This window comes from Gorilla gorilla, chromosome 2 (assembly GCF_029281585.2).
Source record: "Gorilla gorilla gorilla isolate KB3781 chromosome 2, NHGRI_mGorGor1-v2.1_pri, whole genome shotgun sequence".
Taxonomy (NCBI): Eukaryota; Metazoa; Chordata; class Mammalia; order Primates; family Hominidae; genus Gorilla; species Gorilla gorilla.
Genome location: NC_086017.1, coordinates 54,739,976 through 54,754,271, shown reverse-complemented (window position 1 = coordinate 54,754,271; position 14,296 = coordinate 54,739,976). Strand labels below are relative to the sequence as shown.

Here is a 14,296-nt window from a genome sequence, read left to right as displayed (position 1 = left end):
CTACCCTAACTGATCAATGTACTTTGTAATCTCCCCCACCCTTAAGAAGGTTCTTTGTAATCTCCCCCACCTTTAAGAAGTTTCTTTGTAATTCTCCCCACCCTTGAGAATGTACTTTGTGAGATCCACCCCCTGCCTGCAAAACACTGCTCCTAACTCCACCACCTATCCCAAAACCTATAAGAACTAACGATAATCCCACCACACTTTGCTGACTCTCTTTTCAAACTCAGCCAACCTGCACCCAGGTGAAATAAACAGCCTTGTTGCTCACACAAAGCCTGTTTGGTGGTCTCTTCACACAGATACACGTGACACTTTCCTTGCAATGAGTGATGTTCTGGGTTGAATTGTGTCCCTTAAAAAGATATGTTGAAGTCTTAACCCCTGGTACCTGTGATATGACTTTATTTGGAAATAGGGTCATTACAGTTATAATCAAATTAAGATGAGATCCTTAGGGTAGGCTCTAATCCAATATGACTAGTGTCTTTCTAAGAAGAGATAGAGGCGCAAGGAAGAACACCAAGGATTCCTGACAACACCAGAAGCTAAGAGAAAGGCATGGAACAGATTCTCCCCTATGGCTCTGAGAGACTGTGGCCCTACTCACACCTTGATTTTGGACTGCTGGCCTCCAGAACTGTCAGAAAATAGATTTCTGTTGTTTTAAGCCACCCAGTTTGTAGTCATTTGTTATAGCAGCTCTACAGCTGATACAGGTGATCAGAACCAAGCCTCTTCATTATCAGCTTCAATATTCCACCTTCTTCTACCTCTGAGGCAGTTGCAGTGTCTGCTCGCTACCTTATATTTAATACTACATTAAAGTTCCTTTTTCATTTTTGGCCCTTACGGATTTACTATTTATTATTCCTTGAGAGTTCAACTATGCATTACAATTTTTTCCTGCAGTTTTATTAAAATTCACCCATTTTGAATGTATAGTTCCTTTTTTTTTTTTTTACTCTGTTGCCCAGGCTGGAGTGTAGTGGTACAATCTTAGCTCAATGAAACCTCTGCCTCCCGGGTTCAAGCGATTCTTGTGCCTCAGCCTCACGAGTAGCTGGGATTACAGGCACGTGCCACCACACCCAGCTAATTTTTGTATTTTTAGTAGAGATGGGGTTTTGCCATGTTGGCCAGGCTGGTATTGAACTCCTGGCCTCAAGTGATCCACCTGCCTTGGCCTCTCAAAGTGCTGGGATTACAGGTGTGAGCCACCACACCCAGCCCTATAGTTCATTTTTTAGTAAACATAGAGTTGTGTAGCCATCATCACAAAGCAATTTTAAAACATTTCCACCACCTCAGAAAGTTCCCGTGTGCCCAGTCATTCCCACTCCCATCCTAGCTCCAAGCAGCCAATGATTTACTTTCTATCTCTATAAATTTTGCCTTTTCTGGACCTGCCATAGAAATAAAAACATATAATATGTTGTCTTTTGGGTTTGGTTTTTCTTTTACTTAGCATTTTTTTGAGATTCATCATGTTGTAGCATGTTCCCTTTTTATTGCCAAGTAATATTCCATAATATGGAAAAATGTTCAATAGCATTAGTAATTAGGAAAATGCAAGTGATATAACTACACACCCAGGATGGCTGCAGTAAAAAACCTGACAATAACAAGTGTTGGTGAAAATGTGGAGAAATTGGAATACACTGTTGGTAGGAATGTAAAATGGTATACCTAAATGGTAAATTTGGAAAACAGGCAATGTCTTAAAAAGTAAAGACATGCTTTTCAGATAACCCAGTAATTCTACTCCTAGGCATGTGCTCAAGAGATATGAAATATATGTCCACACCATGACTTACACATGAACATTTATAGCTCCATTATTTATAATAGTCCTAAACTGGAAACAATTCAAGTATCCATCAGCTGGTGAATGGACAGTGTAGCATATCCATAAAGTGGAATATTTGTCTCAATAAAAAAGAAAGAAGGCCCAATACACAGAAGTTCCTTGAGGGCAAGATTTGCTTTGTTCACTGATGATTAGTGCCTGGCATATTGCAGGTGTTCATTAAGTATGTGTTCAATGAACAACAGAATGAACAATGTAAGTCACTTTAATTATTATCTTAAAAAACGGCTTTATTTACAGTCATGGAAAATGCTCAAGAAAATACCTAAAGTAAGAATACAAAAATAATCTATATTAACAAGTTTGCTTCTTGTACCTGCTACTAAGTCAGTCATTAAACTCACTGCAGGTGTTGGAACCACCGTATATTGTTAGAACTTCCATAAGAATCAAAGGAGATTATGGCATAATCTAAGAAGAAAATGATCTGGCTAATGTCCACTGTAAACCTTAGCTACAGGCTTTTATTTTTACAAAGACAAAAGGTTTTCCCTTAAAGTTGATTCAAAGCCTTGGAGTAGGCCACTTAATAGCAGACTGCTGACTGTCACAGGGTGTATATGGATGCAGAATGTTCATCAGAAACTTGAGGTGGTTACCACCACCTTATAAACATTTAATAATTAAGGTCCATAAATTCAGCTCTCCTAAGTGGCCAGGAGAGGTCTTACTTGTAAAAGAGAAGAAACATCTTCAAACAAGGTGATGCCTAGGTAGCTGACCGGAATCCTCATGATTCACTTCTTTTCTTTTCTTTTAAAAATACATTTTCAGCACGCAACTTTTCTGTCTCCTAAGTAATTTTAAAAAAACAAAAAGAAAAAAAATAAGGCTCTAATTCTTACAGGAAGTGGTTTTTTTTTTGCATTCATTAGGTGTATATTCCAAATTAAGACTGGAATTTTCAATGTGCAAACTAAACGTTAAACAAGAATCTGCTGTCTATGAAATGCAACTGATTGAATTAGGCTCAGAATAGCAACGATCAACTTTTTTTTTTTTTTAATTCAGGAAGCTCCCTGAAGTAAGCAGTTAACTGATTCAATAGTTAAGTTTTAATTTGGTTTCAATAAAATAATCATTTTTAAACCAGACAGAATTTATTCAGAATAATTTTTAGGTTTACCTCAGCAAGCCTGACATTTTCCTTCTTTAGTCGCACTACGTACTGAATCTTCTGATGCAAATTTTGGTGACCTACCAACTTTCCATTTTCCTCAGCAAGACACTCCACCTGCTTCCTTAACATTTCCATCTCCTGCAGGTAATCAATCCAAGGAGGGAAAAATGAGAAGTAGGTCTTAATTTTCTTTTAAAGTCACATTATTTCTTGCCTTCCAGGAGCACAGGAAGTCAGAGAGTCCAGAATCCCAGCTTTCAAGGCCTCACAACTCTTCATACAATAAAGCAACTCTGAACTAAGGACACCCAATCACAGAAGTGAGTTTTACGCTAATTAGTTCTATTCATTTGAGTGTTCTAAGTATCATGAAAACACCAACACACTAGCACACCTGGGATGTTCTCTCCCTTTCTTCATACATTTCTTCCAGCTTTGATCTCAGTTGTTCTTTTTCCTGGAATGCTTTAGACTCCAAAGTTCGGGTTCGTTCGACTTCATCAGTCATTCTAAGGCATTCCATCTCTTTGTTGTAAAGGGCACTTTGGACTTCTTCTAGGCTGTAGGAATAGGTTATCACTTTATAGTATTTGAAAGAAACATAATCATAAAACAGTGCTCAAGTTAGACATGTGTACTTCAAGGCCAGAATTTTGATTTGAAAGTATTACTAATCTTTAGCCCTCCTCTGCTGATGGCAAAAGAAGACAGTAAGTGCTACATACCAGATATGCTTTTTTTGGTTTTGTTTTACCCAAGACTTTCATTTTGGAAAACTCCTCAAAGCATTTTCTAAACAAAAAAAATTTAGAATAAAATTGTTTAGATTCAGCCCACTTGGGGCAAATGTAATTTAAGTATTATTATAATCTGCATGGTTTATTCAGTATCCCCTATCTTGATCATTTCTGATTTCAAAAACTGGTCCTCAGACAGTGGGATACCAGTCATTTCTTCAAGGATGTGTTGTTTAGAATTTATACACTTCATGTACATTTCACTGACTTTATAAAATGATCTGAATCCTGTAAGTTTCCCAAAACAAATGCCTACTTCAACCCCCACCCCCCTTTAGGGACAGGGTCTCACTCTGCTGCCCAGGCTAGAGTACGCTGGCAGCATACTCATAGCTCACTGCAGCCTCCAACTCCTAGGCTCAAGCAATCTTCCTGCTCCAGCCTTTGGAGTATCTAGGACTACCAGCATGCACCACTGTGCTTGGCTAATGTTTTAAAAATTATCCGTAGAGATGCAGTCTTGCTATGTTGCCCAGGCTGGTCTCAAACTCATGGCCTCAAGCAATCCTCTTCTCCTTGATCTCCCCAAATCCTGGGACTACAGGTGTGAACCACTGTGCCAGGCCTGCTTTTTATTTTATAATGCTCATGAAATGTAATGTTGACTGTTGAAATGATGTATTATTACACCATTCAAGGCCAGCTAATTTCTAGCTGTTGATTACTGAAATGATATAATACACAAAATTTAATACACCACTCAAAGCCAGCTAATTTCTAGCTGTTGATTGCTAAGATGATATAATACACAAAATTTAATACACTAAGGGCCAGCTAATTTCTAGGCAAGTTGTTTTTGGACTACATTCTGTGGATCTCAGAAGGACAGTCTGGGGAGAAGGGCACTGATGCTCTCTCAATTCATTGTTGGCTTCGTATTGGTTCCCCGTTACTTTTAAAAGCATCTTCACAAATATATGGATAACGTAACGTTTAAAATTGCTGTTGTAGGCTGGGATTGATAAAACAGTGCATGCCGTTTGCTGAAGTGTGCTTCACTTGCCCGCAGTGAAGTTTGGCCTGCTGTATGTTCCAGAGACAGCATATCATGAAGGCTCTTGGTTACTAGACTATGAAATAAACTATACACCAAGTTAAATAGCTTTTACTCTTTTTGCTAGAAGACCTCAAATAGATATTAGTTCTAAAATAGCTGTAATTCAACCAACTAGCTGGATTCTCAAAAATCCTGTAAATAATCTGGGTTTCTGACTTAGCTTTACCACTAATTAGCTAGGAGCCGGACTCTAAATGGCTCATACACAGGTGAAAAGGCTGTTTTCCTATGTATACTCTGATTCTATGAAGCAAATGAATCAATGATTGCGTAACAAATCTTTCATAAATTGGGTGGTCTTTGTCAGCTGATCATTAAAAAGAATTTTTGATGGTAAATCACCATGTAATTTTTGACATATTTACTTGCATAAAGTTCAAATAACTGGAATACAGTACCCTATCAAAACTCCTTCATTGCTATTTACTTAACTATGTGAACAAGATTTCTCAGCATTTATATCTATAAAAGCAGAAAATAGGAATAGAGTTGATGCTGAATCCTGTCTCATTTGAGAAGTACAACAGAAAAATGAGCTGACTGAAGAAAAAGCATTAGGTTAAAATACATTAAGAGATGCATTTCCACTAAAATTTTCCCTAAGTATAATAATTACTTATAAAAATTTCCAGTAAATTTAGGGCACACTGATTAATAATTGTAATGTGAACTCAATTGGTAATAAATATAACAAAGCCATATGATTAAAATAAATTTTTACAAATTACTTTCAATTTGTGTGTGTGTATGTATGTACACACATATATTTTATTGTTAAGTAGTATGATGGGGTTATCAATAAAAAAATTTTCCAGAAAACATATTAAATCAATATAAAATCCTGCAGGGTGTAGAAAGGAACTTCAATTACAAAGGAAAAAGGAAAAATGTAAAATTTTAGACTTAGAAATTTGTTCATGTATTTCTTAAACAGAAAGTAGCAAATTAGTTAAATACTTTTAAAAGAATGGCAAGAGCTTTATTTTCTTTTCTCTTTTTAAAACAATTTAAGAAATAGAGACAGGGTTTCACCATGTTGCCCAGACTGATCTCAAACTCCTAAACTCAAGCGATCCACCTGCCTCGACCTCCCAAAGTGCTGGGATTACAGGCGTGAGCTACTGGGCCCAGCCAACAGCTTTATTTTCAAATGTCACTATATTGTATATCCCAGAATGTCTATTCTTTGTAACAATTTAAACTTACAATGAAAAATTTTAGATATAAAGTCAACTTCAAAAATATGCAAGAGGGTATATGATGTTTCAAAATCCTTTAAATCAGTATAATAAGCAAAAATGTTTGAAGATATCTATCCCTAATGAGGAGTATCTACCCAGAAAAAGCCCAATAGCTCTCTAATGTTGTTTTGTTTGTGTTAATGCCAACCAGCTTACTTAGTTTGAATTTTACAGAAAATATAGTACACCTTGCTCATCAAAGACTGAGGCCATTTATAAGGCTACATGAATTAATATGAAAACTTTATGAATAAATTAAACTCATGGCTTTAGAAAACACAAAGAGACCCAAGGGCTAGACCAGAAGAAATCAGAGTATTGATCTTTGGGTCTCAGAGGGCCTCAGGTTTTAAATCAGAGGAAACCAGAAGCAGAAGTGAAAAGGGACACCTGGTAGTTACATTGTTCTCATCGTCCATGAGGAAAAGCCCCATCGATTCCTCAAAGGAAGCTAGGCTTTTCCTGCTATTTATTTCTTTAAGATTTCTTTTGAAGTGGCTTCACATGAGAAACCCTTTTAGCAAATGGTATTTAAAAAAAAAATCTGTAAACATCTATTAAATTCACTTATTACTGCAGAAGGAAAGAAGTTACCTACCTTGTGGTATATCATTCCTTTAGAGGAGAATAAGGAAAAGATGATCAAGATTTTGAATTACAAAATAGTACACTTACTCTGCTTTCATTTTCAGCATTTCTTCAACTATTTTACTCTATAAGAAGATTAAAAAAAGAAAATAAAAAGATCGCTTAGGTTCTTAAATAACATTGCTTAAAAAAGATAGAAAGGAACCAGCCCATTCTCCTTCATGTGAATAAAATCAAACCAATATCCTTTTCCACAGTGCCAGCTACACATACATAAAGTAAGTACCTATTTCCAAGACTGCATGCACTATGCCCTCTAAGGCTTCAAACAGGCCTTGGTACTTGCTTCTAAATGGAGAATTATATGTGTGCATGCTGAGCAGTAGGCTTGCCATGTAGGCATGAAGACAAATTCTTAATTCTCAGCTGTGTCTAAATACTAATGGTAAATATCATGCTAAACAGTGGAAATGCAGAAAAGACAGGAATTTCAATAGTAAAATGATTTCTAAAATATACTACCATAAATACTAACTATAAAAGCATTGCTCAGACAAGAAGAAACTATTACGTAAAAAAAAAATCTTACTTTTGCAAGTCTTTCTTTGATACTTTCTTCTTGTTCATTCTTCAGCTGTTGATTATCTGGATGATTCTGATCACTGCATAGATTAACAGGGGTGGGAGGAGGCATAGGAAAACACTGCTAAGTATATTCAAGTATCGATTTCAAATTCAAATCCATTATATGCAGCAATGCCAAGGTGTACAAAGAAAGGCTAACTCTATTGTGATTGGGTCAAGTCAATACAGTTGATAAATGTGATTGACACATGGGGATGAAATAAGGCACTTCCCCAGAACTCAGGATTCCTCTCAGTACAAAAGCAAGATGAGAAGAGGTAGGAAATATAATCAAGGATTGGTTGAAAGTAAAATACAGTAGAAACTTAGTTAAAAGTGGTAACATCTGAAGATCGAATGTGAACAAAAGGGGGCTGAAAGAAAGGGCCAAGAGCCTGGTATGAATGTGATCAGCTGGGAGGGGGCACATTTTGGGTAGGGAGGGTCGCTCTGGCCTCAGGCTAGTGGAGTCCTTGACTCCCTTTTGCTCAGGTTCCATAGTCAGTTGGCATTTTCTGATAACCACTCTGCCTTTCCATGTATGTGGACACCAGGGCCAGATGTCCCAAGCACCAGATATGTCTTCATGGAAAAGGAATGTTCCAATATATAAAGTAAGAAAATTACATTCTAGATAATACATCTATCTCTGTGAGCCTGACCAGGTGAGGATAGTAAGTTGAGTTTCTGTGTGCAGCCCCTGGACCAGAGAGACATCCCTCCCTCCCTCCTTGGAGAACCTTCCTGAATGTTGTAGGCTTCTCTAGGAATATCTCTCACTGGTGAGTAAAAGACCATTTCTTGAAGGAAAACAGAAGCTACAGTGAGGTTTCTTTCCCTTAACAAATCTGGCAGCCTAGACAAAAATGGTAATGAGTCCTCAATGAAGAAATACCCCAAATCATTAGGGAAAGATAGGTTTTCTGTCCACTAATCCAAGGATTGGCAAACGTCTTCTGTCAAGAACCAGACAGTAAATATTTCAGGCTTTGGGAGCCATGCGGTCTCTGCCACAGCTATTCAACTTGGCTATTGTAGTGCAAAAGTAGCCACAACAATATTAAAATGACAGGGTGTGAATATGTCTCAATAAAATTTTATTTACAAAACAGGTTGTGAGCTGAATTAGGCCCCTGAGCTATAGTTTGCCCTTTCTCTAATTTTTCACAAAGAAGGTTCTGAGTAGCTCTTTTATATATAAGGAATGTGAGGCTATGAAATGAAAAACTTTTTTTTTTTTTTTTTTTTTTTTGAGACAGAGTCCTACTCTGTCCCAGGCTGGAATGCAACAGTGCAATCTCAGCTCACTACAACCTCCACCTCCCCAGTTCAAGCGATTCTCCTGCCTCAGCCTCCTGAGTAGCTGGGATTACAGGTGCGTGCCACCACCCCTGACTCATTTTTTGTATTTTTAGTAGAGACAGGGTTTCACCATGTTAGTCAGGCTGGTCTCAAACTCCTGACCTCAAATGATCTGCCTGCCTCGGCCTCTCAAAGTGCTGGAATTACAGGCGTGAGCCACAACACCCAGTGAAAAACATCTTTTAAAAGACATTTATTCAACATCATGATCAGACTATGACATTTGGCAATCAACAGGATGAGTGCAAAGGAAAAAAAAACATTAAAACTCTTTGTTAAGACTGCTTTACACTTTCCACAGAACAGAAACTAAACTAACCTGTTATACAATTAGTCACAAATACGGTCCTTGAGTTTTTTACCCATACACCTGAGTATTGTCTAAAACATATCTTCTTTGTAGCAGCTAGGCCCTGCTACCAACTGTGCTTGGCTGAGTTCACAAATCTGTTGTAACCTGTAGTTTCCCTGTCACTTCTCTGGCTCTCCTCTCCTGCTAAGCTTTGTTTCCTGGCATTAATTAAAACCTTCTGCCACTGCCATAGCTACTGCTGCTACTGGAACTGCCTGTCAACCTAAAAAGAAACTCAGAAAGACAGGCTCTTTAGAACAAACAAGTTTATCTAGGAATAGCAGAGGGATTGCAATTGCAGGGTATGCAAGCTATGACGGGCCATTAGTGTATCCAGGGGAGTTGGGGAAAGGGAAAGCTTTTAAAGACAAAGAGAAATCCATGAAATAAAGCTTGAAATAAAGCTCACAGGTCACAGAAGCTCAGTGCAGGAGTTGGCATTTGTTCATTGGTGGAGATGGCTGTTGCTGAGTAACTGTCCTGGTGCTGGCAGCTTGTCTGAAATACTGCAGGCCTGAAAAATTCCTGTGATAAGCTCTGCTGCAGGGTGAGTGCAGAAGTGGGGCATGTGGGACCTGCAGGAATTTCTTGTGATAAGGTATATCATAGGCATGTGCGGTGAGAACTTTTTTATGGCCTCCTGACTCCACTTTGTTAGGGTTTTGACATAAGTGACTCCATTCTGGTACTGGCAACTTTCACATGCCTTAGCCACCTTGATTTGATGTTTTGGCAACATAGTAGCCTCAGCCACCACAGGGGCCAGAGTTTCTTTCTTTCTTTTTTTTTTAGGTGCCAGAGTTTCTGTCTCCAAAGTTTCTTCTCTTCATGGGTTCAAAATTGATTGAAGATTGGTTGTTGTAATTACCAAAATCGTTGTAGTTCCCACCATCTGCAAAACTGCTTCCATCATTTAAGTACTAAATCCATTATAGCCATCCCTGCTGCCCCCATATCCACCAATACAGCTGCCTCCAAAGCTACCATTACCAGTGAAATTTTTCCTTCATGACCAAAGTTGTTACTCCCACCAAAACCACCTCCATGACCACCACCAAAGTTTCCAGAACCACTCTGACCTCTCTGGCTGGCTGAAGTACTAACCATTTCTTTCTTCAACATGGTTTTCCATACTTCATGGTAGTGGCTATGTACTTTACGGTATTTCTGAGAGACAATCTTATTCGCAGAGTCATGGCTGTCCTCAAAGGTTAAAAAAGTAAAGCTCCTCTTTTTGCCATTGCCTCACTCAGTCATGATTTCAACCACTCCTATTTTCTCATACCTTCACAATAATCTCTTAGGTGATGTTCTTCAGTGTCTTCTGTGATGCCACCAACAAAGATCTTTTTTACAGTTAACCAGGCACCTGGTCTTTGAGAATCTTTTCTTGACATCCCTCTTTGGTTTCACAACTCTTTCATCTGCCTTGTGTCGCCTTGATTTACGGCTGCATCCATCTCCTCCACAGTGCCATCTGTGACAAACTAAAGGCCCTGGAATGCTTGGTGTTTGGGTCTCTCATTGCTATATAATCCATGAGCTTTTCTCACTACTCAGAATGGCTCCCCAGACTCTTATTGGTTGTTTCAAAGCTCAATCGTCTGATGAAGAGCTTCTGTAGCTATTCGGGCTATTTAAGAGACTCTGACTTAGATATGTTGGTAGTGGGAAGAAAGACTTGAACGATGCATCCTTAGTGGCATCCATGGGCAAAAGTAGTAAGCTTATGATGTATCTCTGAAATACGGTATTTTAAATTTTCATTTTACAAATGATCCGGAAATGTTCTATGTTCACAGTAGCTCTTGACAAAAGACAGTATACTAAATATAAGGCTTTTCTTTAATAGAATTGGACATATATGGAGAGCATATGAAAACTAAGTGAGCAGACTGTGGACTACCTACATCAGAATCACCTACAAAGGGAGGCACGTGCTTTTCTAAAATGCAGAATTCTGGGCTTCGCTCCAGCCCTACTGAATAAGATCTCTGATGCTCACTAAAATTTGAAAAGAATCATTTAAGAAGAGATTTTAGCATAGCCGCCATTACCATCCTCAAATCTCTCCTGCCTCATTTAGGTTTTGAACAACTCATACCAGGGATGTTTCTGGACAGGGCCAGGGAGCTGCAGGAGTGCACAAGCTTCTCTGTCAAAGATGTTGTGGCAACAGCATGGACAGCAGTCAGTGGAATTCGGTAAGGGCTTCTATCTCGGAGATCCCACTTTGATTCAATTCGACTTCTTGCATAATTTTACAGGCCACTATCATCTCCAAACTCTCACTCAGAAAGTTACAATAGGCAGAATCATAATTCTACCTTGTGTACTTAATAACTACTTTTCATTGACTGACACCTGCTACCAAACACTGCAACTGGCACTTTATACATGTAATTTTTAATCTTTAAAACTCCTTGTGAGAAAATTAACATTTTCTTCATTTTATTGTTAAGGAAAGTGAAGTACTAAAAGGGTAAAAAATATGTTGAAAACTGTATGACTTTTAAGTCAAAGACAAGATATAAGTCTGGATATGGCTGCCCCGACACTATGCAAATGTATCAGCAAATGCAACTACAAAACTGCCTTACCTGAAGCCAAAACACACTCAGAGAGATGTCTAAATCCAAGTGAATGCTCCTCTGTAAAATGCTAAGGATATCCTTCTTGTCCTGCCCAGGGGCTTTCCCTGGACCATGAGTTACGAAGCAAAGCCAACTAGTAGGGAATTCTCCCTTTCTCTGCAAGGCTTCTTGAACCTTGTCGATATTATTTATACCTTAAAAAAATTTTTTTAAAATATAAGTAATTTGGTTTAAGTATCTCACGTGTTTTAAATTCATTTCAATCACTTTAAAACAAATGCAACAATGCCAAAAACGCACTGCAGAGCAATGCAAAGGTGAACAGATCAGACTTGATTCAAAATCAACCAAAAGACCATCTCCTGGATTAGTGGGAAACATTGTACACCTTGGGAAACCTGTGAAACCAATTCCAACCTCATTTAACTCCACACAGGCAGGCCAAGATTTAGCCCATAGAGTTCTTGTGGTTCTTTCTCACCTGTTTTCCTTTTGTCTTTTAATATCATCCAGCTGATCTTGCAGGAGCCAGTTTTTCTCTATTAACTGCTGACTTTCCAGGCGTAGGTTTTCCATTTCACACAACTGCTCCTAATAACATATCAAATCGTATCTTTTCAAAAAACACATTACAGTAGGCTTCATTTAGCTCTCCAAGGCCACCACTGAGACAGGTATTCCTCTTTTAAGTTCCTATGCAGAGACACTGCACTGGGTATTGCTGCATGAAAAGCAGACTGTGACAAGCTATTGGAGGCCTAGAATGGTGATTCATGATCACATCCACAGTGTCTTGAACACAGATTTTTAAAATCAATATCACAGAATTCATTAAAAATTAAAATTCCTTTGTGAATAAAGATGACAAAAATCTCTATATTGAAAAATATTCTCAACTATTCGATTCTATTTATTAGGTAGATTCTAATTAAAACAAAAAATTGACGTCACAGCTCATCCCTCAAAATACTCAATTGCATCCTAACTTGAAAATCATGAGCATAGCTATCTGGAAGAAATAAATACTTGTCTGCAAGGAATATCCTTTTGGATTTACTTGCCTATTATCTGATTTCATTTCACCTGACCCAGTTTCTTCTAAGTTTCAAGATCATGCCAATCTGGATAACAGCCACATTCCTGAGATAGCATACTGAGAACTGCCCTAAATAAAAAGATCGGGAATAATCTTCTCCATGAATAACAAAACTCAAGCTAAGTGCTGTCTTTATATACATCCCTTGGTTAAAGTGAACAATTTGTGTTCCCAAACAAAAACTCCCTGCAGAGCAATGACCTCACAGGATAAATGCTATCTTCTGTGGAGCATCACATCCTTCCCCATGCACCTACACACCTACCCAGACACTCTTCCATGTGCCCCACCCCTGAGCCATGTGCACACCCCACTACTCAGACAACATACCATCAAGCAACTGGGTAAAAACACTATGAGGAAGCTTAAAAAAATGGAAAACAAGAAAGTATTTTAAATTTATCAGAGACTAAAAAAAATCTCTAATATATAAAAATGCCTATGAATCAATAAGAAAAAGTCCAATGATAGAAAAATGGGTAATGGATATTGTTCACAGAAACAGAAAAACAAGATGCTCAATTTTACTCTTAAGAAAAATATAAATGTAAAACTACATCATTTAATACTTTAGCTATTAAACGGACAAAGATCCGAAATTCAGATAGCACCATGAGGTGAGGTTTAAGGAAACATGCTCTCACCTTCATTCCTGATGAGAGCATAGCTGGCGCAACCTGTATATGACACCATTGTGTAAAAACCAAATGGGGCAGGAGAGAATGCTTAGCGATGTGGTTATGTATGCATTAAAAAGCTCTAAAAGAAAGGGGCTACCCTGGAAGCCTCCAGGGACAGCAAAGTAGGTAGATTAGTATCAGGGGTAGAAGGAATACTTTTCTCTGTCTACCTTTCAGTTCTGTGCTTTTTGAATTTTGTATCCTCAGTAACCATGAGGATGCTGCTTAGTTTAAAAAATTAAATTGGCCAGGCACGGTGGCTCACACCTGTAATCCCAGCACTTTGGGAGGCCGAGGTGGGCGGATCATGAGGTCAGGAGATCAAGACCATCCTGGCTAACACAGTGAAACTCCGTCTCTACTAGAAAATACAAAAAATTAGCCGAGTGTGGTGGTGGGCGCCTGTAGTCCCAGCTACTCGGGAGGCTGAGGCAAGAGAACGCTGTGAACCTCGGAGGCGGAGCTTGCAGTGAGCCAAGATCGCACCACTGCACTCCACCCTGGGCGACAGAGGAAGACTCCGTCTCAAAAAAAAACAAAAAATTAAATTTACTGGCTGGGCATGGTGGCATATACCTATAGTGCCAGATACTGGGTGGCTGAGGCAGATGGATCACTTGAGCCCAGCCTGGGCAACATAGTGGGACTTGGTCTCTTTAAAAATAATTAAATTTACTGGAAAAAAAAATCCAATTACCTTCATTCTGAGGATTTCAGCATTTTTGACTTCTCTGTCTTCATTTAGCTTTGTTACAAGGTGTTCCAAAGAAGTCTTAGAGGCTCTTCCATCTTCTATCTCTTGTTCTTGTGTTTCCAGGAGTTTTGCCAAATGTGTTTGAAAGTGAGGTGGTGTCTTAGGACTCTAAAATAAAATCACATCTCATCCAAATATCCAATTAAGTGATATTATAA

General features: G+C 38.4%; 1 protein-coding gene across 7 annotated transcripts in view; it reads right to left on the bottom strand.

Annotated features, from left to right (window-relative positions):
* The window catches only part of KIF15 (kinesin family member 15), a 110,753-nt gene that overhangs the window by 18,123 nt on the left and 78,334 nt on the right, over positions 1 to 14,296 (bottom strand). For 2 of the 7 annotated variants that reach the window (XR_008678647.2, XR_008678646.2), the window contains exons 29-35: positions 14,082 to 14,246; positions 12,090 to 12,199; positions 7,266 to 7,338; positions 6,764 to 6,801; positions 3,388 to 3,553; positions 3,000 to 3,131; positions 2,545 to 2,666 (exon numbers count right to left, since the gene is read on the bottom strand). Coding sequence is in view for 1 of the 7 variants with exons in the window: in XM_031009113.3 (XP_030864973.2) it covers positions 2,604 to 2,666; positions 3,000 to 3,131; positions 3,388 to 3,553; positions 6,764 to 6,801; positions 7,266 to 7,338; positions 12,090 to 12,199; positions 14,082 to 14,246 (747 nt within the window). In the remaining 6 variants the exon portion in view is untranslated. Of the gene's footprint in view, positions 1 to 2,062; positions 2,667 to 2,999; positions 3,132 to 3,387; positions 3,554 to 6,686; positions 6,802 to 7,265; positions 7,339 to 11,614; positions 11,803 to 12,089; positions 12,222 to 14,081; positions 14,247 to 14,296 lie in introns of those variants that run through there. The other 5 variants (XM_031009113.3, XR_008678648.2, XR_008678649.2 and 2 more) reach the window with 5 other exon arrangements.